Raw genomic sequence first — 27,490 nt, forward strand, 5'->3', positions numbered from 1 at the left:
AAAAAAACAACCTCTAGGGGTGTGCACTTATTTTCTGGAATAGCACATTTACCATTTGGAGTAATGTTTATTATAGACGGCTTTCTGATTAATTTTGTGGAAGATTGTCAAAGCATCTAAAGGTGTGGCGTTCCTGTTACCATGCGGCGTTGATTCTCTGCACTCTTTATGAATTCCGCTACCCCTGGACGGTTGGCAATCCTGTCATACCACGCCCTCAATACCTTGAAGTTGTCGAGGGCAGTCGGTAGCAGCTTCAAATGAGCATCGACGACTTGAAACATGTTGTAGTCCGCAAAAGAAATCTGAAAGTAAGGGTAAATGCCTTTAAATTATGTCAATAATTGAGTATAGTGGGCGAATTCTTGCATTGGACCTCAAGAAAAAAATGTTTGATTGTCCATCATGTCCATAGATCCCCTCTAAGGGAAGCGAAAGCGAAGTCCACCCTGCCAACGGCTCTCTCCCCCTCCAGCATGAACTCCTCCCTCACTTTCTCCGCCGTATGTCGTCACGTCATCATCAATCAGATGCATGGACTCCTCCAGATGCCTGATGAAGTCCGGTGGCATCAGAAGAAAAGTGTTTTGCGCCAGAATAAAATGTCTTAACCCCCTGGACACTACTGTCATCTAACAGCATTTCTGATTGGTCGATAACTTGAAATGCTAATTTAATTGCCAATATCAATTATGACAGTCTTTAAACTATTTATGGTCAAACTTGCATTTGCAGATGATCTTATTAATACCCTCTTTGATTGGCTCAAAATTGGACACAATAATCATTTTGGCCAATCGACAGATAGTTCTCATAGGGTTAAAGACAACCCCATACCGAGATTCAAATTCAATGTTTTATAGATACAAGTATATATTCTTAACTTACCGCTTCCGACGCGATAAAAGACTTTCCATCGTTCACTTTCTTCAAACAATTCTAGGATGTGATTAAAGAGTTGAACAAAACCATTAATATACATTTGATTTTTGTAAGGGTTTTCTTTTCAATTCGTGTGATTGATCATTAAAAAATGCATTAGGTCTATGTTTGTTTGCCTATTCAAGGTTTAAAAAAGGGGTCGGTCGGGTAATTGCGAAATAATCTGAATATAATGTGCATAATGTTTTAAATTGTAAATTGAGGATATACATCATAAATAAATGAAAGCATAGATGAAGGCTGATTTTGGCTTTCGCACATATTTCACATGGCAACAAAACAAAACCAATTCATTGGCAAACTTGATGCGTCAATTTCAGCCTATTCCCGAAAATGTGTCGACATTCAACTTAAATCTTTTGATATTGAACTATAACCCAATGATAACAATGACTATAAACAATGGTACTTACCTCATAAAATCCCATCCACAATGGGATTGTCTTATTGCAGTAATCTTCTTTGCCATTTTCCTATTGTGTCAAATAAAAATAAAGGTTTCTTTTACAGAACGGTAAACTGCATATCCGTCTTTACACGCTTTTCAATACGGAATAAAGGCTAACCTCTCGTGACATCATCCAAGCAGCAAAGATCATCTTCTCTGGGCAAATAAATGAAAGTGCGCTACCAATGGCCTTTTGTTGTTGCCACACAAACACCACAAACAGCCACGTGTGCATTTTGTGTAGGGGTGTGTGAGAGGAGGATGGCGGGTGTGTGTGTGTGTAAGCGGGGGGAGATTTGTGTTATTCTGCCCCGGGGATCATGTTGTACTAAAGAGATGAATATCACATAATGGTGAATGTCGCAGAAAGTGGTCCGTCTATCTGTCCGTCAATCATTTCAGTGGGTTGGGGTGGGGTGTGATGTGGGTGGGTTGGGTGAAAAAGAGTGTGTGAATATGATTGGCCGTGAGAAGTGATTGTGTTATATTAATGAACATAATACGATCCCATGTGTTATAATATAGTTAACGTAGCTGTAGAGGCCATTCTGTGTACGTAATAAGCAATGGGTTCTCGTGCATTGGTATTCCAAAGAATGGTAAGACTAGGCCTACCTATAGGCCTAGGCCTACTGCATGTCTAAGTTTGAAATGAAGTGAACGCAATGTGTGAATAGGGGTGTACTTACCCATTTGTTGTAGACAAGGTTACACACCGCTACATATAAATCTTCAACTCCATCATTAACCATATCAATATAGCCAGCTTCCTGTGGGGTGCTACCGTATAAACCTGCATGGCAATATTATAAGTAATGCATAATAATATATGTGTTATCATGGGTATTCCGAAGAATGGAAAGACTACTTTACTGTCCACTTTGCATTTTGAAATAAGTGTAATGGGTGTGTGCGTATCTTAATAGATGTGTATGTAAATATGTATCTGTGTCAACAAAGTTTTGTTCGAATATGAAATAATGATGAATATTACCGTGTTTCCGTCCAAGGTATCTCAGGATTGTATTGGACTGCACTAGCATGAAGTCTCCGTCGTAAAACACCGGCATCTGATGAAAAGGCTGATATAACAAATTGTTGCTGTGTTACTAAATGAGCCGAATCTGTCTGGGATGACGAGTTTTATCGACTATTTCATGTCACATTATACAGAGGTTGAGGTTAAATGAAAAAAAAAACTTAAAGGAGTATTTCGTGATCCTCTTTTTATAACATTTTTCAGTATAGATATACACGAAAAAGCTTATTCCCAAAATGTCAGTTGATTCCGATTTTGCGTTTGCGAGTTATGCATGATAACGTGTATTCCACTGCTCCATAGACAATGTGTTGTATACCAGAACGAAATTCAAATTTCACGATATCTTTGCTAAACGAATCAATCTGCTAGAGATATTTTGTACATAAACATTATGTAGCCAGAGGTTTTCCAGTGGTATAAAAATCTCAACTTTTGAAAAGTGGGGGATGATGCTGTGGAAGACACCTTATCCCAGTGTCGAGGAGCTGAAAATTACCTTTTACCAGCATTTTGGCACTTTTTGCCAATTCTTTCCATCTATGCTGGTTTTTCTCCAAATGGGTACTATATTTTGTCCCTTTTGGATGCTCCTACCTACACTACATATATTTCATCCTTTTCTACTTTTCATCCTTCTATCTGTCTACCTTCTCTACCTTGAAACTTCCTTTCGCAACACAGCTGGTTAGGAAAGGTGAGCCAAATTAGTTGGCTTGGTAGCTTGTTTTATTGTCTGGTGTTGTTTTTGGATTGGAGCTTCCGTCCTAAGTTTTGTAGAGGATGGGAGTTCTTATTCCACATACTAGGGTAAAGGCGCTGAATTCCAGTACTGATGGGTACATAAATCATTTCACACTGGCGGTACATGACACAGATCCCCAGTGTGAAGGTGACAGCGTAACCCCACACGGGCATCAGGAAATGGGCGATGCCGTCAATTAAATCCGGACTGTGGACTAAAAGGTTGTCCACAGACGGACATCATCGTCCATTTCCTTTTGTCGGGTAAAAGCTAGTGTGGGTGCCAGCTTGTGTTGTGTCTATTCTTACCTCTTCCTCTTCATCTTTTCTTTCTTCCTGTCCCAATCATAGAGTTTTGTGTAGAAATGTGGATGAACCTCACTGCCTTGTGAGCGCCTCGGGAGAGGCAAAGGCTAGGGAGTAAACCTTACACAAATCCGGAGTGGAGCCCCTAAGGCGGTCTGGTGAATGAACTTCAACACCTTCCGGCAGCTCCTGCATCCAAGTTGATGCCAAACGTATTGCTTCGCTCTCCTTTGGACTACATCAACGAGGCCAAGAGGGGGACTCTGATTACTGGGCAGCTCAGAGTCTCCAAAAAAATAAAATTTGCCCATATCGGAGTAGCCTATCCCAATGGCTCTAAATCTTCATCATGGGCCAAAGAGCGGAAGAGGAAGATTTACTTCTCAACGGTCATTATGCTGGTGTTGAACATGTCATCATTGGTCAACCTTCCAACACTGGCCAACATGTTTCAGATCAGGGCGAACTACTACATATTGGTAGATCTCGGCTGCTGTGTGTCCAGAAATAAGCTGAAACAGGGCTGATCACCCGTAAAGCTGCTGGGACTGGACCAAAATAATTCCCAGCAAAATTCATGATTACGAAAACTACAAGCAAATCTTCGAAAATACCGAGGGTAGATGAGCGGCAGTCTACTGTTGACTTCATGACGGACCAGCAGGAACTCGGCACACCATCACGAACTGTTGGCCCTGATTATTGTCGCCTGTCTACCTTCAAACCTCTTGTAATATCTACTTATAATGTCCGTACTGTAAATCAACAAGGGAAAATGCATCAGCTATTCATGGGCTGTGCTGATGCAGGTATTGACATTGCCGGAATTCAAGAACATCGTCTCATTACACCAAGCCCAACCGATGAACTTTGATCAGATGATAGGAACTGGGTTTTATCATTCAGTTCTGCTACCAAGCAAAGGCACGGAGGAGTTGGTCTGGTCATGTCCAAGCACATTCACAGATGTCTTAAGAGTGTTGAAGCTGTTTCCGAGAGGATACTATTTGTAACATTCCATGGCAACCCTCAGCTCAGCATCACTGTTGTATATGCACCCACTGAGTGCGCAACATCTTCTGACAAGGAGGAATTCTATTCATCTCTATCTGACCACCTGGATGGTATGAAAAGACACAACATCCATCTCATCCTCGGCGATTTTAATGCCAGAATAGGAACAGACAGTCATCTTTCCCATCCTTGGGTCATTGGTCCACATTGCTACCATGATTCAACAAATGACAATGGTGAGCGTCTGGTCAACACCTGCCAGGAGTACAATCTCAGACCGGCCCAGATGAGATTCCCGCAACCCAGGAACCGTCTCTGGACTTGGACCCATCCAGCTGGATCAACCCATGCACAGCTAGATCACATACTAATAAACAGCAAGTGGGTAAATTCTCTCCGCAACTGTCGAGCATACAACTCAGTAGAAGTGGACTCCGATCATCGTATTGTGAGCATTGTTATTATCGTATTGTTACCTACCCACGTCGGTCAAGCAGGTATCCTGCCAAGATGCTGAATGACCTGGATTTTGCTGATGATATTGCCCTGCTGGAATCTTCCATAGACCGGGCCCAGTCACAGCTTACTAGGACTGCAACTGCAGAAGCAGATCTAGGCCTTGTAATCAGCGCACCTAAGACAGAATATATGACTGCAAACTGTAACGCCCAACCAGCACTTGAAGTCTATGGTAGTACCATCAACCATGTCACAGACTTCAGGTATTTGGGTTCCAAGATGGGCTCTAGTGTTGGAGACCTAAAAAGAAGAAAAGCACTAGCCTGGGCAGCTTTCTGGAAACTGGAACGCCTTTGGAGAAGCCCATCCCTGCCAATCGAAACAAAAATCAAGCTGTTTCAGACAACGTGTGTTACTGTCTTTCTGTACGGGTGCGAGTCATGGGTAATTACCAAGGACATGGAAAACAAGATCAATGCATTTGCAACATCTTGCTACAGAGTCATGTTAAACATCAAGCGTGTGGATCGGATTCCAAACGAAACCATCTACAACCTGACCAACACCACTCCACTGGTTGCCAGAGTCAAGATTCATCAACTCAAATTTCTCGGCCATATACTGCGTCTTGAAGATGGCGAGCCTGTGAAAGAATATGCGCTTTATATTCCACCACATGGGAAGAGGAAACCGGGACGACCGCGCACACTGTACTTACAGTATGTCCAGCACCTCCTGGGAGATACTGAAGGGATGCTGCAGCCAAACAAAATTGTTTCGCTTGCCCAAGATCGCATTAGTTGGATCCGCAGCCGACTGATGATGATGATGATGATGCTGTGGATCACGAAATGCCCTTTTATATAAGCCTATTCAATTTTCTAAGAAACTGAATTGGTGGAACCGACAATATATAATGTTCTGGTGGAATACTAAACTCACAACAACAACTATACATGTACATCAAGATAATTCTGGAAAAGTATTGCATCAACAGTTGACTAATAACCTTGAAAATGATCTTGAAAGTGCATATTTTAATACTGCGTTATGTTACATCATGTTACATATACTGTATATATATAGAACTTACCAAAGTTGGCTTTAGTTCATCTGTCCATCTTGGAGCGCCTACTGGTACAGATTCTTCCTGGTAAGAAAGCCCTTGATCTTCAAACAATAATCTGATGGCTTGACCACGACCTAAAGGTAAAGGTATAGGCATTTACTTTCTGAATACGAGGAATGTTCTTCTGGGATCAAATTATTTGTGATTTTTTTTTAAATTCATCATATAAACTATATAAATTATACAAATTTGATAGCAAATTATTCAAAGTTGATATTTTTGATATTTTTGATATTTCCTCGAAGTAAAATCTAATGATATGTATACTTCACGTGTATGCAGCTGGGAGGAAAAGCCGTCCATCATTTGAAAATAAATGTTGACCTTTTGTATTGAAGATATACATTTTTTCCCAAAAGAGACTTTTTTTAAATATTTTCAGAATTGCTCATTTTTGAATTCGCCTTTCTCCAGTGGTGTAGCCCTGGCGAAAATTATAGCTTCATCCAATTGTAAAGCTATTTCTTTTTAACTTCTGTAGGCCTATTATAAAATGTGTTGTTGTTTTTTTGTTTTGTTTTTGTTTGTTTGTTGTTGTTTGTTTTTTTCGCTGATCTGTGTTGAGGACTAATTTTGGCATCAATCGAAATGGGCTTGCCCAGCCTCTCCCTGACAAAAATCTCTTTTTAAGAGTAGCCACATCTAAATGATGTCTTGCCATGAAAACCTCGCCTTACGGTTCGTTGAAAATTAAATGTGGGCAATTATTACCTGAATAACGACTAAAAACATAAAAATTAAACCCGGGAAATTAAGCTCTTATCGTCTTCGGTAATTGAACCATCAAAGCTTATAAAATATATTTTGCCTTCGAAGAATGTCATTATAGGCCATATAGGTAATTTGATCAAAGCAATTTCAAAAGCTAATCACTTAGAGCATAAGTAGAGTGAAACATAATAACTTTGTTACTCCATAATTGACACACTAAATGTCCTTTGGGTGTAGTGTTTAATCCATTATAATAATCATGAAGATGGCACGATATCATGTCCCATATTTTGTCAGTGTTAATCAATCATGAGTGCGTGGTACATGGTTATGTCACGCATGAAACATAAAAATGGTTGTGATTTCCAGAAAAATATCACTTTTTTTTTTTTTTTTTTTTGATGAGTCGTGACTTGAATTTTGTTTTCCTCATTTGCAATATTAAGATAGATGCTTGAATGCAATTAAGGCCGATTACCTTATACAGGGTGGGAAAACACTAAAACAGATTTTAATAGGTATGAATTTGCAGTACAAGCTACAGTTCGATACCACATTTTGCTGCCTTTAAGCATGCAAAGGTACACTGTTAGAACACTGGGTAAAACACCCGTTGGGTAAAACATTTAACTCAATATTTTGTAAATTGTACCCCCGGATTTTACCCAACATTTGGTTATTTTCATTGGGTAAAGTTTACTGAAAATAACCCAAATGTTGGGCAAAATTTACCAAATGTTGGGTAAAACGTTTTACCCAACAGGTATTACAACGTATAGTACAAAATTGGTGACAGTACCTTTTTTCAATATAGGCCTATTTTGTTCTTTGTTTTGTTTTCCAAAACAAATGTCTACGGTTAGGCCTGCTTTTGGGGTCGTTCGGGATACGTCAGTCAAACAATTTTTTAGGCTTACAAATTAATCAGTGACAAGGTTAGTCTGAGTCTGAATTTGACAGGTGCTAATTGATGTGAATGTTATTGCATCAATTAGCACCTGTAAAATTCAGAGATAACTTTTCACTGATTAATTTGATAACCAGGCAGGTTTGATTCACCCCAGAAGCACTGCTCTGGTGGGGCTTCCTCTTTAAGCATGCTTCTTCCAAATGCAACAAAGTGTAGAATTTTAGTGTTTGATGACTGTTATGATCTTATGTCATAATTTAATAAGCAGGCTGATCAAAAATTACTAGAAGTGGATGAGTATCAATCATTTTGATACAGACTGTATAAGTCATTATCCATTTCATTTCCTATTAAACATCAGTATTCAACATAATGATTGATAATTAGGCCTAAAGGAAGTAATGGATTGTTTTCCATTAATGTATTTTGTTCATCGCATTAATCTGAATTGACAAATTAATGACCTTGAAACTCTTAATGAAGTTGAATACAACATTATACAAACGCGGTATCTTCAGAAACAAGAAATTAATTAAGAAACCTTAGAATCACGCTAATGGCACTACCAGGTGGTCGTTATTTCAGTGTCATATGTCTTCATTCTTGACCTATATATAAGATTCTCATATATAATTGACATGTAACAGTCTTTCGAAGTGAAAGCAACATTAAATATTTATTAGTCACATTTAATATTCATTAACGGAATTTCTTATTTATTTTATACTTTGTTCATTCTTTCTTTCCTTTCTATTTTGAAATTTGATTCACAAAAAATCATATATTATTGTAGTTTACCACTTTCTGAAGTATCAATATTCAATTATTTTATTACAAGAGAGAAGTATGTACACTTGTGATCTGGTGATGCACATACAAACATACCCAAATTAAATTACATACATACAATATATCTATGCAATCAGTTATTAGCATATATGCATCCCACACATACAGATACACACCCTTACACACCCCAATGCACCAAACATCTTTTACGGTACTCCTTTAATTGACGTGTTTATGAAACAAATTTGATAGCAAAGTGCTCTTTCCTGTCTTATCTCCGGATATCCTTACAAAAATATACTTTTTGTGACAAATAAACACTTAAACATTCAAAAACCATTCCAACCTATCCCCACACTCCATACCCACCTCCACCCATCCCAATGCCCCAAACATAATGTTAAGGTACTCCTTTAATTGACGTGTGTATAAAGCAAATTTGATAGCAAAGTGCTCTTTCCTGTCTCCGGATATCCTTTCAAAAATATCCCTTTTGTGACAAATAAACACGTAAACATTCAAAAATTAATCTATACCCTATCCCTACATTCCATACCCCCCCCACCCACCCCCCCCCCATACACACACACATAAATGCACCCCAAACAAATGCACCAAACATCTTTTACGGTGCTCCTGAAATTGACGAAAGCAAATTTGATAGCAAAGTGCTCTTTCCTGTCTCCGGTTATCCTTACAAAAATATAGTTTTTGTGATAAATAAACACGTTAACATTCAAAAACCAATCCACCCTATCCCCACGTTCCATACCCCCCCCACACACACACCCCACCGCCACACATAAATGCACCCCACACAAATGCACCAAACATCTTTTACGGTGCTCTTTTAATCGACGAAAGCAAATTTGATAGCAAAGTGCTCTTTCCTGTCTCCGGTTATCCTTACAAAAATATACTTTTTTGTGACAAATAAACACGTAAACATTCAAAAACCAATCCACCCTATCCCCACGTTCCATACCTCCCCACACACCCCCACCCCACCACCACACATAAATGCACCCCACACAAATGCACCAAACATCTTTTACGGTGCTCTTTTAATTGACGAAAGCAAATTTGATAGCAAAGTGCTCTTTCCTGTCTCCGGTTATCCTTACAAAAATATACTTTTTGTGATAAATAAACACGTAAACATTCAAAAACCAATCCACCCTATGTACAAAATGTACTTTTTATAAAAAAATAAACACGAAAAAAGACCCCACACTTGCGAGCTCCCCCTCCCCCCACTTCACCATCCCGACTTGCAATTTCAGAATTGTCTTGCTCTTTTTTTGTAAAGAAACTGCCTTTAAAACTCTGAATTGACATATTAAAACGAAAACAAATCAGTCACAGTTCCTTGCAAGACGGGTTGAGCTTATTCTTCAAAAGAAATAGGCAAAAAACCAATTCTGGTGAAGATTTGAAGTGTTAACGTCTGATCTTATTCGGTTACACCGTGCTATAGTGCGTATAATTGATTGGTTTGATTCCCACAAGAGACACGTAAACAATACTAGCTCCGTGGTTTAGTTTGACTTAACCAAACCTGTGTCACAGAAATCGAAGATGTTTTAGATCCGGACAGCAGTATAGTACTAATATTTCTGTTCAAACAGGACCAACAGAGATGAATGGAAACATGATGAATGATGTTATCAACCGACATGACCAATTTACTGAATGAAAAAACGCTATATAAAATAATAGCGCTCACATTGTTGGGTGGAACTGAATGGTTGATGACGATTGACGTAGTAATCTTTCTTCGAATCTAATTCAGATCGTGAGCAACAGCTTAATTATTTAACCCGTTTTTTTGTATCATTGGAAACTCTAATTACCTGTCAACAAAATATCGCTACCCGTGTTAAGTTGATGAACCTTTCAGTGTAATGTAATGAAAGTGCCGCCACATCCAAGACGTTGATTTGGCTATGTACGAAGACAGGATTCACTCCATAAAACTAACTCGATTTTCAACGTTTTTGGTAACATTACATTACTTTACTTGACAATTCAACGATGCCCTCCTGCTGCTTGGGTTTTAAGGAACATAAATCGCTATTATAGGAGCGAAATAAATTATCATAAACCGTATTTTGAAGTGTGGAATCCACGCGTCGGATCACTTTCTTTCGGTTATCAAATGGCATCGAGTTCAGAAAATACACTAGTCTGTGTTAACCTAAGTATGTCTGATGTCGAACAGGAAGGCTATACCGCTACTGAACAAATTTTCATCCTTGGTTTCGTCCCTGTAACATCAATCCTTGGGATGCTTATAAACTCTGTCTTCTTGTTCGTCTTATTCCGCATACCAGATATGAGGACAACGACAAATTTCTATCTTGGAAACCTCGCAGTTGCAGATGGACTATTACTACTCATACGAATTATTCGTTATCCAGGAATGTACATACATTCACCGTATGTAAAGCTAGATTACGCCGTAACATCATTTGCTAACCGTTTCGTGTGTGGAATACCGTATTTACTCCTCAACTGTTTACAGCTTGTCACTGTGGATTTTATTCTGTTAGTTGCTTTTGAAAGACACTTTTCTATTTGCCGACCATTAAAACATAGACGTAGGAAAGGTAGAAAAGGAACTGCAATTCTTACAGCACTGGCATGGATTGTCCCTTTGGTATTTGTTCTATCTTTCATCGGCTCATTTCATGTACAATGTTTCACCTCGAATATTATCTCATCGTCCCAAATGAAATTTTGGAAATGTTCTTGGAAAGCAAAAACAACGGCTATTGTTCTTACAGTTGGATTTTTGCAGTTTTGCTTTGCCTTTTGTGGAAATTGTGTGATGTACATTGCAATTATGCGCAAGTTAAGTGGCAGAAAAGGAATTTTTAAGAAAAATGAGGAAAAAAGAAGCCGCGTTGCAAAAATGTTAATTATCAACGCATGTGTGTTTTTTGTCTGCATGTTGCCAATGCAAATACATGATATATTTTTCCTTTTTGATACATTTGCTACATTGCCGGTATCGGCCGTTACTTTTAACTTACTTAAACCAATTGCCGTTGTATTTAGTCTCATAAATTCCGCTGTAAACCCACTTATTTACAACGCAACAAATCCTCGATACAGGGCGGCCTTTCATGCAGCTTTTAAATTTGGCACTGGTTCGCCTGTTCCTATAAGCATCGTAAGTGACCAGTTATCGTCAAAACGAGACGCATCTCGTAATGGTTTGCATGAACTTCAAACTGCGGTTACAACAACATTATAAATGTGATTAGTAAAGAAATACCCTCTGAGTTCGGATGGATGCTGTCTGTATATTAAATTTCTTCAAATGTGATTTGAATGTGTAGTCTTTTTCGCCAGCCCATAGGGCTGGTATCTAATTCTGAGATGGGATTTGTGTACACTAAAGATTAGCTAAGATTATAGCCTTCTTCTATTGGTATGAATTATTTTTTTACTTCTTGTGGTGGAAATGTTTTTGATGTCTGCTAATTCGATTTGCAAGGAAAAGAAAGTATGTTTTGCCGTTTCAACGAAAGAAAACGATTGAGTAATGCCAAAGTTATGTTTGAATTAATTATGACTTAAAAAGTTATCATAGGTTAGGCCTACACATATAAACATAAACTTGTTCAGCAATCAGCATATCAAAAAAATGACATGGTCAACAATTAGTAATTAGTGGGGAATGATCACTGGAACAAGGTCATATCAGTGGACTACTGAGCATAGCATAATGTTTGGTTGCCTGTGAGTGCATAATTGATATGTTGATAACAGATCTAATAATGTTGTAGAATCAAAATCTTCATTATATGGACCACATTGAAGTCAAAGTAATTATCTATCCTATCCTGTATCGTTTTATGGATAAAATTGACTCAAAATGTTATTGATGATATTATTGCTATCTTTAACATCAGTTTTGTCTTTTCAACGGGAAAAATCCGATGGAAAATAAAGTTTTTAGGGGCTAGCTATAATATTGAACAATATATCCCATATTTTGACATGTCTTACTTTATAAATTATAAATACTGTAAATTGTCACATAACTAAAGTGAGGCCACTTTCTATCTTTTTTTTATTTGATTCATAAAATTACATTCAACAAAATGATTGAAGACTGAGAAAACACATAGTGCAGACTATTACAGAATATATACTGCGCCAAGAAAATATCCTTACACTTGGAAAAATAATCACAATTTCAAAACTGAACCATATTGGAATAAATTTGTTTTTGTAATAGATGCACGACCTAATCTTGCACATTATGACACCACATTGAATCCAATGTGACCTCAAGAAGCAAAGTTACAAGCAATTGAATAGACGAATGTCCAGTTTTAAAAGTGACAAACTGGCCTATACAAGGCGCAAAAAGTTTCCAACAAGCACAACAAAGAGACAACACAGTTTCTTCAATGAAGCTTTATTTAAAGCATTTTTTTCTTCAGTTTTTACTTCTCTGTACTTTTCATAACTTTCATTTTATTTGTCAGTTCTTTTGTTTCAGTTTTCATTTGTTCCTTTTGTTTTAAATTAAAGGCACGCATAAATTAGCCATTCACCACTCTCAAACCAGATGCCTTGTCCGTGGAGTTTTGAATAGGCCTGTTTGTCACTTTTAAAACTGGACTTTCGTCTAATCAAATGCTTGTAACTTTGCTTCTTGAAGTAACATTAGATTCAATGGGGTGTCATAATGTGCCGGATTAGACAGCGCATCTAATAAAAAAACAAATTTATTCCAATATGGTTCAGTTTTGAAATTGTGATTATTTTTCCAAGTGTAAGGATACTTTCTTGGCGCAGTATAGGTAAGATGCCATGTCCATAGCTTTGCAGGAGTTTCAACACATTCAAAAAATACAGTTTAAAAGTGAAGATTGTAGTGAATGATCAGTCCTTTATCATGTGCTTGCCACTATCTACTTTATAGTAAACTATACATTGCGAAATAATATAAAATCATTTTAAAATAAAATGTGCATGTAAGTTGAGTTTACATAGCGAATTAACTAACAACTGCAGTGAATTTTTGATTTTAATAATAAGCATGGGTAAAAAGCAGTAAAGATAAAAATACAGAACAATTTGGAGTAATGAATTAAAGAGTTGACAGGAGTTATAGGAGTTAATGGTTTTGCTGTTTCAGTGTGCATGTTCTCACCATTGATGGTTTGGTGAACTGTCATGTAACATGGATGTAAGCGTGATCCTAAAAATGCCTTTCACGGTGACCCAAACTATTTACAAGACCTCTTCTGCATTGAGGCTGGCCTTCCCTTTTAGAAGGAATTTTTATTTAAACATTCTGATCCGACGTCATGCGTATCTAAATTATTGGCGTGTCCTTGCTGATTTATACAACTTTTCTATAAAAATACATACATTCAGCTAACAAACATCAAATGCAAAAGTATCAGGTTTTCAATATCAATAATTTCAGTGATAATCTCTTACCAACATGGAGATTTGGTTTAATTTTTCAAGCATGATTGGTTTGTCATGTAATACAATTCTATAAGCACTATAAGACACTAAGGAACGACTGCAACGGTATACGGATGATGGATCGCAAAATTGAAAACTCACCAACGTTGACTTTAATATCATATTTTAAATTTAATATCCAGTTTCAGAGTTTCTTTAACAACTGTATTTCACCAAAACATAAATGAATATGGGAGTATATCCGTGTTCAGCATATATGAATATACCTTCATTTTCTGCATGGATTAGGCAACATTGTTAATGCAATACTCCAGAGGACGGAATAGCCAGTATGTCATGTGATGATATTACCAGGTTATTCATTGTTATTGGGCTGCTTTTGATGTAAATAAATACCGTAGTGAATTATGCCGATTACAATCAAAGCAATTTCAAAAGCTAATCACTAACAGTGAAACATAATAATTTTGTTACTCACTAATTGACATACTAAGGTCCGATTTCTCGAAGCTAGGCTAATGGTCAGGCTTCCTAACCAAGCAGGCTAGCCCTACCACTGTGGATCCATTTTATTGATTTATCTTTCTAGGTGATGTATAATGTGAAATTGTAAGCACTGACATATAGGACTAATTGGGCTTAAGCCTGATGGCTTAGGAAACCTGACCACTAGCCATGCTTCAAGAAACAGGCCCTTAATGTCCTTTGGGTGTAGTGTTTAATCCATTATAGTAATCATGAAGATGGCACGATATCTTGTCCCATATTTTGTCAGTGTTAATCAATCATGAGTGCGTGGTAACATGGTTTTATGTCACGCATGAAACGTTAAAATGGTTGTGATTTCCATAAAAATATGTATTTTTTTGTTTTGCTTTCTTCATTTACGATATAAATAATTTAATATTGATCCTTGCATGCAATATTTAATGCCGATTACCTGCATGAACATGTACACGGTGTGAAAAGATCCAGATCTATACCACCGCATTTGTTGAGTTGAGAATAGTTGAGAATTCGTTCAAAGCTGTGGAAGTTCGTGACAGATGGTCTACTTTTTCATTGCCCAGAATTTAACATGTTACATTGGGGTCTGAACAACAAGATTTCGATGCTCAAATTTTCCACTAGTGTTGTATAATCCTGCCAGGACAATATGAACTTTTGTTACTGAATACAAACTTCAAATAGCGCTGCGTCATTTTAGCATGTTGATGTTAAGACCAATACAGGATCTATTTATTTGAGAAATATTGCAATAACTCGTTTGAATACATTCTCAACAACTATAGCCTTACATGGGTACCAATCATTTTGATACAGCATGTATAAGGCGGAGTTCATTGTATTATTTTATTTCCAACATCCAACATGATTAATAATGAAAGGAAGTAATATGTTGTTTTTCATCAATGATATCGCATCAACTGTGAAACCTATTATATCATGAGCTGTAGGCATATTGTAGGGCCAATGACAGTGATGTTTGTAACTTAAAATGTGTGAAATAAAATACGTCTTTATCAAAATATTATGTGTGAATTTGTCTTTTGACTCTTTCTGATGTTTTAATAAATTTAAAATTTAAATTTAAGATATCACAAAATATTGTTTACTCAACCGTAGATTATTGTTTTGACTGATCATGTTATCAAAAGAAAAAATATACTTTCCGAAGCGCCACCACAAAAACCCCATTACTCCCATACCCCACCTTTACCCCCCAATGCACCAAACATCTTTTCAGGTACTATTTTAATTGACGTGTGTATAAAGCAAATTTGATAGCAAAGTGCTTTTTCCTGTCTCCAGTTATCCTTACAAAAATATACATTTGATAAATAAACACGTAAACATTCAAAAACCAATCCACCCTATCCCCACACTCCATACCCACACACACGCCAACCCCCAATGCACCAAACATATGTTAAGGTACTCCTTTAATTGACGTGTGTATAAAACAAATTTGATAGCAAAGTGCTCTTTCCTGTCTCCGGTTATCCTTACAAATACACATTTGATAAATAAACACGTAAACATTCAAAAACCAATCCACCCTATCCCCACACTCCATACCCTCACACCCCCACACCCCCAATACACCAAACATATGTTAAGGTACTCCTTTAATTGACGTGTGTATAAAACAAATTTGATAACAAAGTGCTCTTTCCTGTCTCCGGTTATCCTTACAAAAATATACATTTGATAAATAAACACGTAAACATTCAAAAACCAATCCATCCATACCTTACTCTTCTTTTTGTGAAGAAACTACCTTTAAAACTCTGAATTGACGGATTAAAACGAAAACAAATCACAGTCATTAGTAGTTCCAGCTTATTCATCAAAAGAAATAGGCAAAAACCAATTCTGATGAAGATTTGAAGCGTCATTGTTAAATAACGTCTGATCTTATTCGGTTACACAGTGCGTATAATCGATTGTCTCGAGACATCAGGAAAACACACAAAACAATGATTTAGACACAGCATTACCCCCACGATCATGAGGACCATTTAATAATAGCTTATTATCCATTCAACATTTTTATAGACATAAATATGATTAAGATAAATAATGATACAATTTCATATAAATTAAGACATCAACATATATTGAGATATTTAATGACAGCAAGCAATTTCCAAATTATTTATCTTTCAACAAAATTATTGAAATACAAGAATTATTGGAAAAATGTGTACAAGTCAACCAACCATATAGGCTGGACACATAAAAGTTGACTTCTGTATCACATTTAACCAAAATAATTTATGTTAAGCCAAATACAGATATTTGGATCAACCCGAGAGGATTGGATTGGAAAACCACATTTTAAATGCAATAAATTTAATTAATTAAATAATAAGGCATCTCCAAAAGAAGAATTAATGCCAGCTCATTTAATGAACATTTAGTAATTAAGTTATCAACAAGGCAAAATAATCTGTTGTCAAATACATCAAATCACGCTAGATACTCCAAACTCTGAAACATTAATTACCCCATTTAAAGCGTAGTAGAAAGTGGAGACAATCTACTGACGAGGTTCTTCAGGATTTGAAGAAACTCCATACAAAGCATTCATTTCCCTTAAAAAGCGTAGTAGAAAGTGGAGACAATCTACCGACAAGTTTCATCAGGTATTGACGAGACTCCATACAAAGCGTAGTAGAAAGTGGAGACAATCTACCGACGAAATTCTTCAGGATTTGAAGAAAATCCATAAAAAGCATACATTTCCTTTAAAAGCGTAGTAGAAAGTGGAGACAATCTACAGACAAGTTTCATCAGGTATTGACGAGACTCCATACACTCCATACAAAGCGTAGTAGAAAGTGGAGACAATCTACAGACAAGTTTCATCAGGTATTGACGAGACTCCATACAAAGCGTAGTAGAAAGTGGAGACAATCTACAGACAAGTTTCATCAGGTATTGACGAGACTCCATACAAAGCGTAGTAGAAAGTGGAGACAATCTACCGACGAGATTCTTCAGGATTTGAAGAAAATCCATAAAAAGCATACATTTCCTTTTAAAAGCGTAGTAGAAAGTGGAGACAATCTACAGACAAGTTTCATCAGGTATTGACGAGACTCCATACAAAGCGTAGTAGAAAGTGGAGACAATCTACAGACAAGTTTCATCAGGTATTGACGAGACTCCATACAAAGCGTAGTAGAAAGTGGAGACAATCTACCGACAAAATTCTTCAGGATTTGAAGAAAATCCATAAAAAGCATACATTTCCCTTTAAAAGCGTAGTAGAAAGTGGAGACAATCTACAGACAAGTTTCATCAGGTATTGACGAGACTCCATACAAAGCGTAGTAGAAAGTGGAGACAATCTACAGACAAGTTTCATCAGGTATTGACGAGACTCCATACAAAGCGTAGTAGAAAGTGGAGACAATCTACCGACAAGTTTCATCAGGTATTGACGAGACTCCATACAAAGCGTAGTAGAAAGTGGAGACAATCTACAGACGAGATTCTTCAGGATTTGAAGAATCTCCAACATATCGTACATATTCATCATTAACCCTCATACAGAGAAACTATGCAACACATTTATCTAACATACCTAAAGCTTAGAGCAGGAGTAATTTGACACAATTTTATTGAAGTATCTGTGACATTTTTAACTTAACTGAAATACCCTTCCCAATAATGGGAGGGAGGGTGGGATTTTTTGGTCCTGTCTGATCGAAAGAGGAAATGCAAGTGCATCACAAGAAAACTATGGCCACAACAAAGGAATGGAAAAAAGAACGGAAGACCTGATTGGCTGTCCACCACTAAAGTGACTGGTGAGTGGCCAAGAAATTGAGCTTGTTGCTAGACAACAATAACAACCCTATAAACTATGACCTGAATTAATAATTAGCATGAAAACCTGAAGGTAGGCCAGAAACTCTGAAGTGGGCTTGAGTGGACTCAAGTGGAAATTGAGAGGATAATCAAGCCTTTGCACTCAGATGCACATGACTGCCTAAGATCCCCTGATGCTACGACAATCTAGTTTTTAAAAGATTTGCACTTTTAAAAACGGAATTGTCTCGAGACATCAGGAAAACACACAAAACAATGATTTAGACACAGCATTACCCCCACGATCATGAGGACCATTTAATAATAGCTTATTATCCATTCAACATTTTTATAGACATAAATATGATTAAGATAAATAATGATACAATTTCATATAAATTAAGACATCAACATATATTGAGATATTTAATGACAGCAAGCAATTTCCAAATTATTTATCTTTCAACAAAATTATTGAAATACAAGAATTATTGGAAAAATGTGTACAAGTCAACCAACCATATAGGCTGGACACACAAAAGTTGACTTCTGTATCACATTTAACCAAAATAATTTATGTTAAGCCAAATACAGATATTTGGATAAACCCAAGAGGATTGGATTGGAAAACCACATTTTAAATGCAATAAATTTAATTAATTAAATAATAAGGCATCTCCAAAAGAAGAATTAATGCCATACAAGTTTCTCAATGGAGAAACTTGCATAACCACCCCCCCCCCCCCCTCCCCCCCAAAAAGCACTTTACAAAGGTGGAAACCGAAAAGCCTCAGGATGCTCCCTAAAAAACTGCAAGGCATGCTGCAAATGTGCCCTGAACCAATCCAATCCCTGCTCTGACAAATGAAGGCCATCAAATCTAAATGGTGCCACTCCATCATCTCTTGATGTTAACCAGTAATTCCCGTGGACAATGACTTTGGCATTGGACAAGCTTTTACAGATTTTGTGCGCGTGTTGGTTTGCATTTCTGCGGCATTTTCTACCGGCACCCGACTTCTTTTGTCCATAATAGAATAGTCTGGATAAAATATCCGAATATATAAGAGTGGCTTCCGGTAGAATTTCTCTAATTCCTGTAAGATTTTCTGTAATTCTTTGCCGAAGTTCTTTACAACTACTAAGGAGTAGATCATTTGTGCCGAGGTGAACGATGATGATAGCCGGAGCTGGATTAAACTTCAAATAGCGTCTTAATCGATCCGCCACACCTGCCATTCGTGAACCTCTTACTCCTTTCCAATCAACATAGCCTGCCCCTGGTAACTGTATCTTGTCATAGCCCGCCCAATATATAATGCTGTCCCCCATAATTAATACTCTTCTGTTATCTACAATATAAACACAAAGAAAGAAAACAGTATACGGCCAAAACAAAATATTCTACATCTACAAAATACATGATACATAAAGTGCATATTCTATGAATAAATATCTGCAAACCACATACGATATTTTATTTAACCTTAATTGACACACAATTTGTGATGCAATAATACTTAATGTTTTAAATATCTAACATTTCAGGATGTACCACACGTTCGGGTCTAATATATGAATTTACTGCTGATGATTGCCAACGACCCATACACATGATTGACTCTATTGGTACACCGTGCATTGCTGCACATGTTGCAGCGCCAATGCGGAAGCTATGTGGGCTAAAACTTGCTTCTGACAAGCCCAATGCTCTGATTCCCTTCTTTAGCATTGATGAAACTTGGAAATAAGTTAAAGGATCCCCTGCAAAATGAATAAACAAAGGGCCATCCCCTAAAGGTCTCTTTGATAGATATTCTTTCATAGCCACGACTGGACATAGCGATGGTTTAGACCCTCTATGAATTTGAATGTTGGATATTGACCCAATTTGGTCAGTTTTAGAAAATCTAATTTGAAGAACCATAAAAGACTGATTTTTATCAAATTTTACATCCCCTAATGCCAAAATATGAGAGCATTCCCCTAATTTTGACTTTGCCGTATATTCACCTGCTCTCAAAAAGCCAAAAAACGCTGATAAGAAGACTGCTTTAAACAGGGAAACTTCATAACCTGAACTACAACACCCATCTATATATTGAAGTAAACGGGTCAAAATTGGGATAGTTATAGGGCATCTGCTATCTACTTTCTCACTAATCCTCTTTGTTCCTAATTTTAACTTGTGTACAATAAAATTGTCAGTTGGATCCAGCCACATATTAATTTTATGTACATAAGAGAGTGCTGAGACATATAAATTAATTGTTGAAGGCGATTTCCCCTCAGAAGACATATGGGCAATATATGCAGCAATCTGACAAACTGAAGCAGGCCACACATGCCCAAATTCGTATTTTGCCCTGAAACTGCTAAACTGTTCTATTGCTCGAATATATGACATTTTTGAGCTTGCAGCCAGTGATGCTTTTAGTAACATTTGCGCCTCTGCTTCTAAAGATTCCAGAGAAATTGCGGAATTGGGGTTCCTGCTTTCGCTGCATTCGGAGCTTCTTTCCAGAATCGGCCCATCTGAAAACGTGACAAAGCATCTGCTAAGTTGTTATCTTTACCTGGTATATGGCGAGCGCAAAATGCTAGGTTAAATTTGAGACATTGCAGTACAAAAAAGCGCACCAAAGACATGATTTTTGGGCATTTTGATGTTTGCTTGTTTAAGATTGCAACTACCGACTCATTGTCTGACCTAATGATGATACGCTTGCCCTTTAAATTCTGACCCCACAGAACAACTGCTACCACAATAGGGAAGAATTCTAACCAAGCAATGCTACGTTCTTGGACATGAAAATCAATAGGCCATTTGGACTGGAACCAACTACCTTTAAAGAACCCGCCAAACCCAATTCCTTTACTCGCGTCTGTGTATAATTGCATATCTGAGTCATTAAGCCAAAATTGCTCAGGAATTATTGTAGACCCATTGAACTGTTGCAAGAAAAGTAACCATATGTTCAAGTCACTTTTTGCGCCTGCAGATAACCTAATTTTGTGCCATGACTGCTTGACACCACATGTTAAGTCAATAAGGCGGCGCAAAAATGGTCTACCTGGGCCTACAGCCTTACACACAAAAGTAAGTAAACCTACAAGGGATTGCATGGCTTTTAATGTAAGCTTGGATTTATCTAGCGCTGCTTTGATGTTTTTCTGAATTTTTCTAGTTTGTCATGTGGTACTGAAATAACTTGACGCTCTGAATCAATTTCTAGGCCTAAATACACCAACTTGGAGGAGGGGCCCACTGATTTTTCTACTGCCAGTGGGACTCCTAACCTTTTGCACACCTTTTCAAAGCAATCTACTAAACTCTTACAAGAGAGACTACTTGACTCATCTGCTGAGCCTGTAAAAAAGAAATCATCAGCATAATGGCATAGTCTATCTGTATTTGCCTCCTGTTTAACAACCCATTCGAGAAAAGTGGAAAACTTTTCGAATAGGGCAGGTGAGCATGATGCTCCCATCGGTAAAGCTTTGTCTACATAGTATTTGTTGTTAAACTTAATTCCAAGAAGGCAAAAATCCTCAGGATGTATTGGAAGTAGCCTAAAGGCTGATTCGATATCAGCTTTCGCCATGAGGGCGCCCTTCCCCATTCTCATTACCAAGTTTACAGCTACATCAAAACTAGTATAGTGAACTTCGCAATAATCCCTATCTATACCATCATTAATAGATGAACCCTCTGGGTAGGATAAATGCTGAATAAGGCGAAATTTACCTGGTTCACTTTTTGGCACCACACCCACTGGAGACACAATCAAGTTGTGTATCGGCTTAGCCTGAAAAGGCCCCACAATCCTACCCAATTTAATCTCCTTATTCAATTTGGACATCACTACTTCTTGATTTTCATCTGTGGATTTTAGATTTTTGAATCTCTAGCGCAGCGATTCCCTTTATAACCAAGTTTAAAGCCTTGAGAAAAGCCATCTCTCAAAATTGATGCTGATAATTTATCTGGGTACTTTTCCAACCAGGGCTGGATTGCGGTTATGTTCACCGGTGACACATACTTGCAACATACACATTGACCATTCTGACATGATAATTGTATTGATTGATCCAAGGCATTATGAGTTTCTGGTTCAATTGCTACCCCCTTTTTTGCAAGACTTGGCGCCATGGGAGGGGTCTCTACACTTTGCACACATGTGTTTGTATCGACAATTGGATCTAGAACATCCCTCTCTGTTGAAGTCGAAGCACACTGATGGGTGAAAGGGTCTGAAGTTAGACTTCTGAAATCCTTGTCCCCCTGTGCCCCCTTCTCTGTTGTAACCGAAGGGCAACGATGGTTGAAAGGAACGAAAGGGTCGAAAATTGGATTTCTGAAATCCCTGAACCCCACCCTGGGCGCTTGATGCTGATGACTGAAATCTACCCTGGCGATAATAAGGGTTAAACCCTTTTGCTTGATCTCTCTGAAAGGGTCCCTCATATGAATTGAATCGGGCAGGAGTGAAATATGGTGTCGGCATAGTCACAAACAGTGCCCATAATTCTCCATCAATTGTGGCCCAAGATTTTTCAGGATGTGCCTGTTGTCTCATTCTGAACTGTACATCATATTCACGCCACCCCCAGCCCCCAAATCTGAATGCGGCTGTACGTACTGTGTGCCCATATTTCAATAATTCTTGAGTGCGATGTGGGTGGACTCTCAAATATACTGCAGAGAACATAAAAAACGCACTAGTCCACGCATTAATGGATGTAATTTTGCGGGGGGGTTTAGACTCCTTAATAACTACTTGACCTGTAGAATCAATGGTCAAGGCCATCTTTTGTGACTGGTTTTGCACATTCTCGTTTTCTAACAAAACCCCAAAATCCACAAATTCACTCTTTACGATTTTTTCTCTTACGTTTTTTGGCAGGTGCTCACCCAAGGGGCTACAAATTGAATTCAATGCAACAGGGACATTAGATGTCAATACATTTTGAATTCTAACTTGGGTACCTGAAGTTTCAGAATCAAAACTGTTTGTACTGATACAAATATTAGAACTTTGCTCACCGGCTTGATCTTGCAAAAGCTGAAAAGCATCCAAATGTTGCTGCTGTTGTGCTTGCTGCTGTGGTTGCTGTTGTGCTTGCTGTTGTGGTTGCTGTTGTGGTTGCTGTTGTGGTTGCTGTTGTGGTTGCTGTAGCAGTTGCTGTTGTGGTGGCTGTAATAGTTGCTGTAGTGGTTGGTGTTGTTGCGATGATGCCTGGTTACTCATTTGGTTAACTGCCAAGCTACATTCTCCAAACTCAGAACTAACAGAATTGTTACCACCACCTTGTTGCTGCGGCCATTGCTGTTGTTGCATTGCAGTTTGGAAGCTATTACCAGTCTGTTGTTGTTGTTGTTGAGTAGGCTGATTAACAACTTGGCTAACCCTAGCAAAACTGTTCACACTGTCGTGTAGTTGTTGTTGCGGCAGCAGCTGATTATCATTGCTACCCGAAGGTTGAGACGATGGCGGATTTGAAGTAGAGGCCAAAAGACGATTTATTGCATTTGCCTGTGATCTCGTCTGTCTCGGAGCTGAAGTTCCTCTTGTTTGTCTTAATGAGGAAGCGCTAGCTGTATTACCAGCATTCCGATTAGTGGCTTTTTTCCCCCTCATTATCACAGTAATAACACAGTAACTGATGTATGTATCACAATTTTGTTAAGTAATTAACTTCAGTATCACAGTCGACTCACCGTATCACAGTAACACAGTAATAATACAGTAACAATCAATGTATCAAAAAACTGATGAGTAATCGACTAGATGTATCATAATATCACAGTACTATCACATAAGCAATTCATGTATCCAAATCTGATCATTAGATCACTATCAGCAGACAGCAATTTTTTGGTCCTGTCTGATCGAAAGAGGAAATGCAAGTGCATCACAAGAAAACTATGGCCACAACAAAGGAATGGAAAAAAGAACGGAAGACCTGATTGGCTGTCCACCACTAAAGTGACTGGTGAGTGGCCAAGAAATTGAGCTTGTTGCTAGACAACAATAACAACCCTATAAACTATGACCTGAATTAATAATTAGCATGAAAACCTGAAGGTAGGCCAGAAACTCTGAAGTGGGCTTGAGTGGACTCAAGTGGAAATTGAGAGGATAATCAAGCCTTTGCACTCAGATGCACATGACTGCCTAAGATCCCCTGATGCTAAGACAATCTAGTTTTTAAAAGATTTGCACTTTTAAAAACGGAATTGGTTTGATTCCCACAAGAGAGACACGTATACAATACTGGCTCCGTGGTACAGTTTAACTTACACACACACGTGTCACAGACAGATCCACCATCCCCACACTCCATATCCCCTACACCCCACCCACCCCACACACTCACCCCTGCACCAAACATCTTAAGCGGTGCTGCATTAATTGACGTGTGTATACAAGCTTAAAGCAAATTTGATAGCAAAGTGCTCTTTCCTTTGTCCGGAAATCCTTACAAAAATGTACTCTTTATGGCAAATCGAACATGCACCAAACATCTTTCAATGTGTGGCTTTAATTGAAATTTAATTGAAAGTGTTCTTTCTTGTCTCCTGAGATCCTTCCCTGACACACCCACACGCTTACCCCACAAACCCCTACACACCCACCCCAACACACCCACCCCTACACACAATGGCAATTTCTGAAGTGTCATATATTCTTAGAATACGAAAACAAATCAGTCGTCAGTATAGTTCCTTTCCAAGACGGTTCGAGCTTATTCTTCAAAAGACAAAAATCAATCGTTGTGAACATGAGATTTGAAATATTGTTAATTTACCGCTCGGTAACGCAGTCCCAGTGATCGCTCACCTCGAGAAAAAAGTTCTTTTCTCGGAGTGATCGGGGTCACTGAGGTTCAGAGGATGATTTAAGGAAGCCCCATCATGCACTGTAAAAGTGTTATCACTAGAGTTTCAACTGCCACTTTACTTTTCAAATCCCATTGAGCTCTGTGCAAAAGATGTTGTTTTAGAATTGCCCGTGTGTCATTATTACTTGGTCGATTTCAGATCTAAAGTGATGTATGCATGAAGGATAATTCACACCTTCTGTAGATAACATAAAATGTGAAATCGACCAACTTTTTGAAGGTGTTTTTATTGTAAATATATCTGTCCAAATTCAAATTAAACCATGCACGTGTGTATGCAGTGGGCGGGCAGTGGTGTCATGTTCACTCACACAGCTGTGCTAACCGCAAGACTTGCTGGGAAGTGCTTAAATCATCCTCTGACTGAGGTTTAACAGTTCTCGGGGTTTTGTGTGTCTCGTAGTTTAGCGTGTAAAAAAGAGGCTAGTATACTGACCTTTAATAGTTGGTTACATAAACTATACACCCCCATTTTTTTAAACCAAACGTGTAGCGGAAATCGAGGATGTTCTAGATTCGAATATTATGATCAGGAAGTATCAGTACTATTTCTGTTCAAAAACAGGACAATGACAGGTGAATGGAAATATGAAGAAGGATGTTATCAACCGACATGACCAAGATTTATTAATGAAAATACGCAATATATTATAGCGCTCACCTCTCAGCGCTTGCTTGCGGCGGGTGGAAAGGGTTCATGACGATTGACATAGTAATCTTTCTTCGAATCTAATTCAGATCTAGAGCAACAGCTTAATTTAACGCGTTATCTGCATCATTGGAAAATAAAATTGCCTGTCAACAAAATATTGCTACCCGTGTTATCCTTTCAGTGTAATGGATTGTAATGAAATTGCCACAACCTTGGCGAAAAAGGTTGCCACACCTGAGCGTTAATTGACCAACATCCTTCCCCGCTCCCCTATTGCAATGTTGATTTGGACAAAATCGTCATCATTTCTACATTCTCCCAACATTGGAAAATGGGGGTGGGGAAGGGCAAGTGTAATCTGAATGTGCATTTGCAACTATTATACAAAAAATAATACGGAACTATCACATATTTAGCTTCGATTGCGTGCTTTTAACACCAGAACGTGCTGGTGTGGCAACGAATTTCCGCCAGAGTTGCAGTCACAACTATTAAAAAGACGGTATTTGGTTGGTTTTGCTATGTAGATAGGCACCCTCACACAACCCCCGCGATTTGACTCCGATATCTTTGTTTTGGCATGCAATCAGCCGGGTTTAAAGTTGGCTAAAAATGGTTTCAAATGAATTTTTTTCCTGAATTACTTGCAATAAACAGACATCACTGCTTCCAAAGATAATGACCCATAATTTGCCATAAAATTTTTATTATATCGCGAATTTAAATAAATTATTTGATATCAGAAGGACATTATTTGGTGTGTCTGACGTGCTCTCAGATCCCACAAAAAAACATGTGAAAACGTCGCTATCAGAGCCCTTAATGTAGTGGTCGTTTAAACTACCGAAACATTCCGGAAGCAAATGCAAAAGAAATAAGGGTCAAATCACTCGACGAGTGTGACCAGATAACTGACCATTTTTAAAAACCTTTTTTAGCGAACTTCAAAAACCGCATGTGAACATTCTAGCTATTTACAAAATAAATCGTTTTATTAGTTTTAGTCGAATGTCGGGTTATTATAAAGATCGAAGCAACATTAATCTTTTAAAACTGTTGTCAAAATGTTGCGCTATTTAACTAGGCCTCTAATATTTTGCAGCATGCTTTTGAACGTTATTAAAACCATTCAACCCTTTATCATGTTTATATAACTCGTCATTTACCGTTTCTAACCTTTTGCGAATGTTTTCAAAAACACGTGGCGTTTGCTGGGACAGAGCAGGTTATATGAATGATCCCTTGTTTTTAAAGCATATTATTTGCGCCATTTCTGATCAAAGCAAACCGTGAAATTACATACCTCTTAAATCGAAGTAAATGAATTTGTACGTCTCTGCCACTGCATAAATAAAATACAGAAATAGTCAATCTATAAGTTATAAACATAAGCGTGAAGGTCATGATAGTTGGTGTTTTGTTTGTCTTTTCCTCTTAACTATATAGGCTACATTAATATCCGATTCCTTAACCATCTGTCTAGAATTTGTTATACGAGCATATAATACTTACTCTTTATATTGAAATCTCCAAAATTATTGCGAGACAATATCCAATTTCCCTACGTTAACGTTTCATGTGTCGTATCCGACATCCAACGAGATAAAGAAATTATTATATTGTAATATCAGCAGTTTGAGCTAGAAAAATAACCTTTGCACCAT

The 27,490-nt window shown here is 37.8% G+C and overlaps 2 protein-coding genes across 2 annotated transcripts; both read right to left on the bottom strand.

The window, feature by feature from the left end:
- Positions 1–27,490, bottom strand: LOC140166097 (glutathione S-transferase P 1-like). Its single transcript, XM_072189482.1, has 8 exons — positions 27,339–27,490; positions 27,130–27,168; positions 6,046–6,155; positions 2,385–2,472; positions 2,080–2,183; positions 1,356–1,415; positions 889–939; positions 1–305 (listed from the first exon to the last, which is right to left on the bottom strand). Coding segments are annotated over exons 1-8 (642 nt in total). The 5' UTR covers positions 27,340–27,490; the 3' UTR covers positions 1–116.
- LOC140166095 (uncharacterized) lies at positions 19,033–23,992 on the bottom strand. Its single transcript, XM_072189480.1, has 2 exons — positions 23,316–23,992; positions 19,033–19,620 (listed from the first exon to the last, which is right to left on the bottom strand). The coding sequence occupies exons 1-2, from the start codon at positions 23,908–23,910 to the stop codon at positions 19,034–19,036; spliced, it is 1,182 nt and encodes a 393-aa protein (XP_072045581.1). The 5' UTR covers positions 23,911–23,992; the 3' UTR covers position 19,033.

Source organism: Amphiura filiformis, chromosome 12 (assembly GCF_039555335.1).
Source record: "Amphiura filiformis chromosome 12, Afil_fr2py, whole genome shotgun sequence".
NCBI classification, from domain to species: Eukaryota; Metazoa; Echinodermata; class Ophiuroidea; order Amphilepidida; family Amphiuridae; genus Amphiura; species Amphiura filiformis.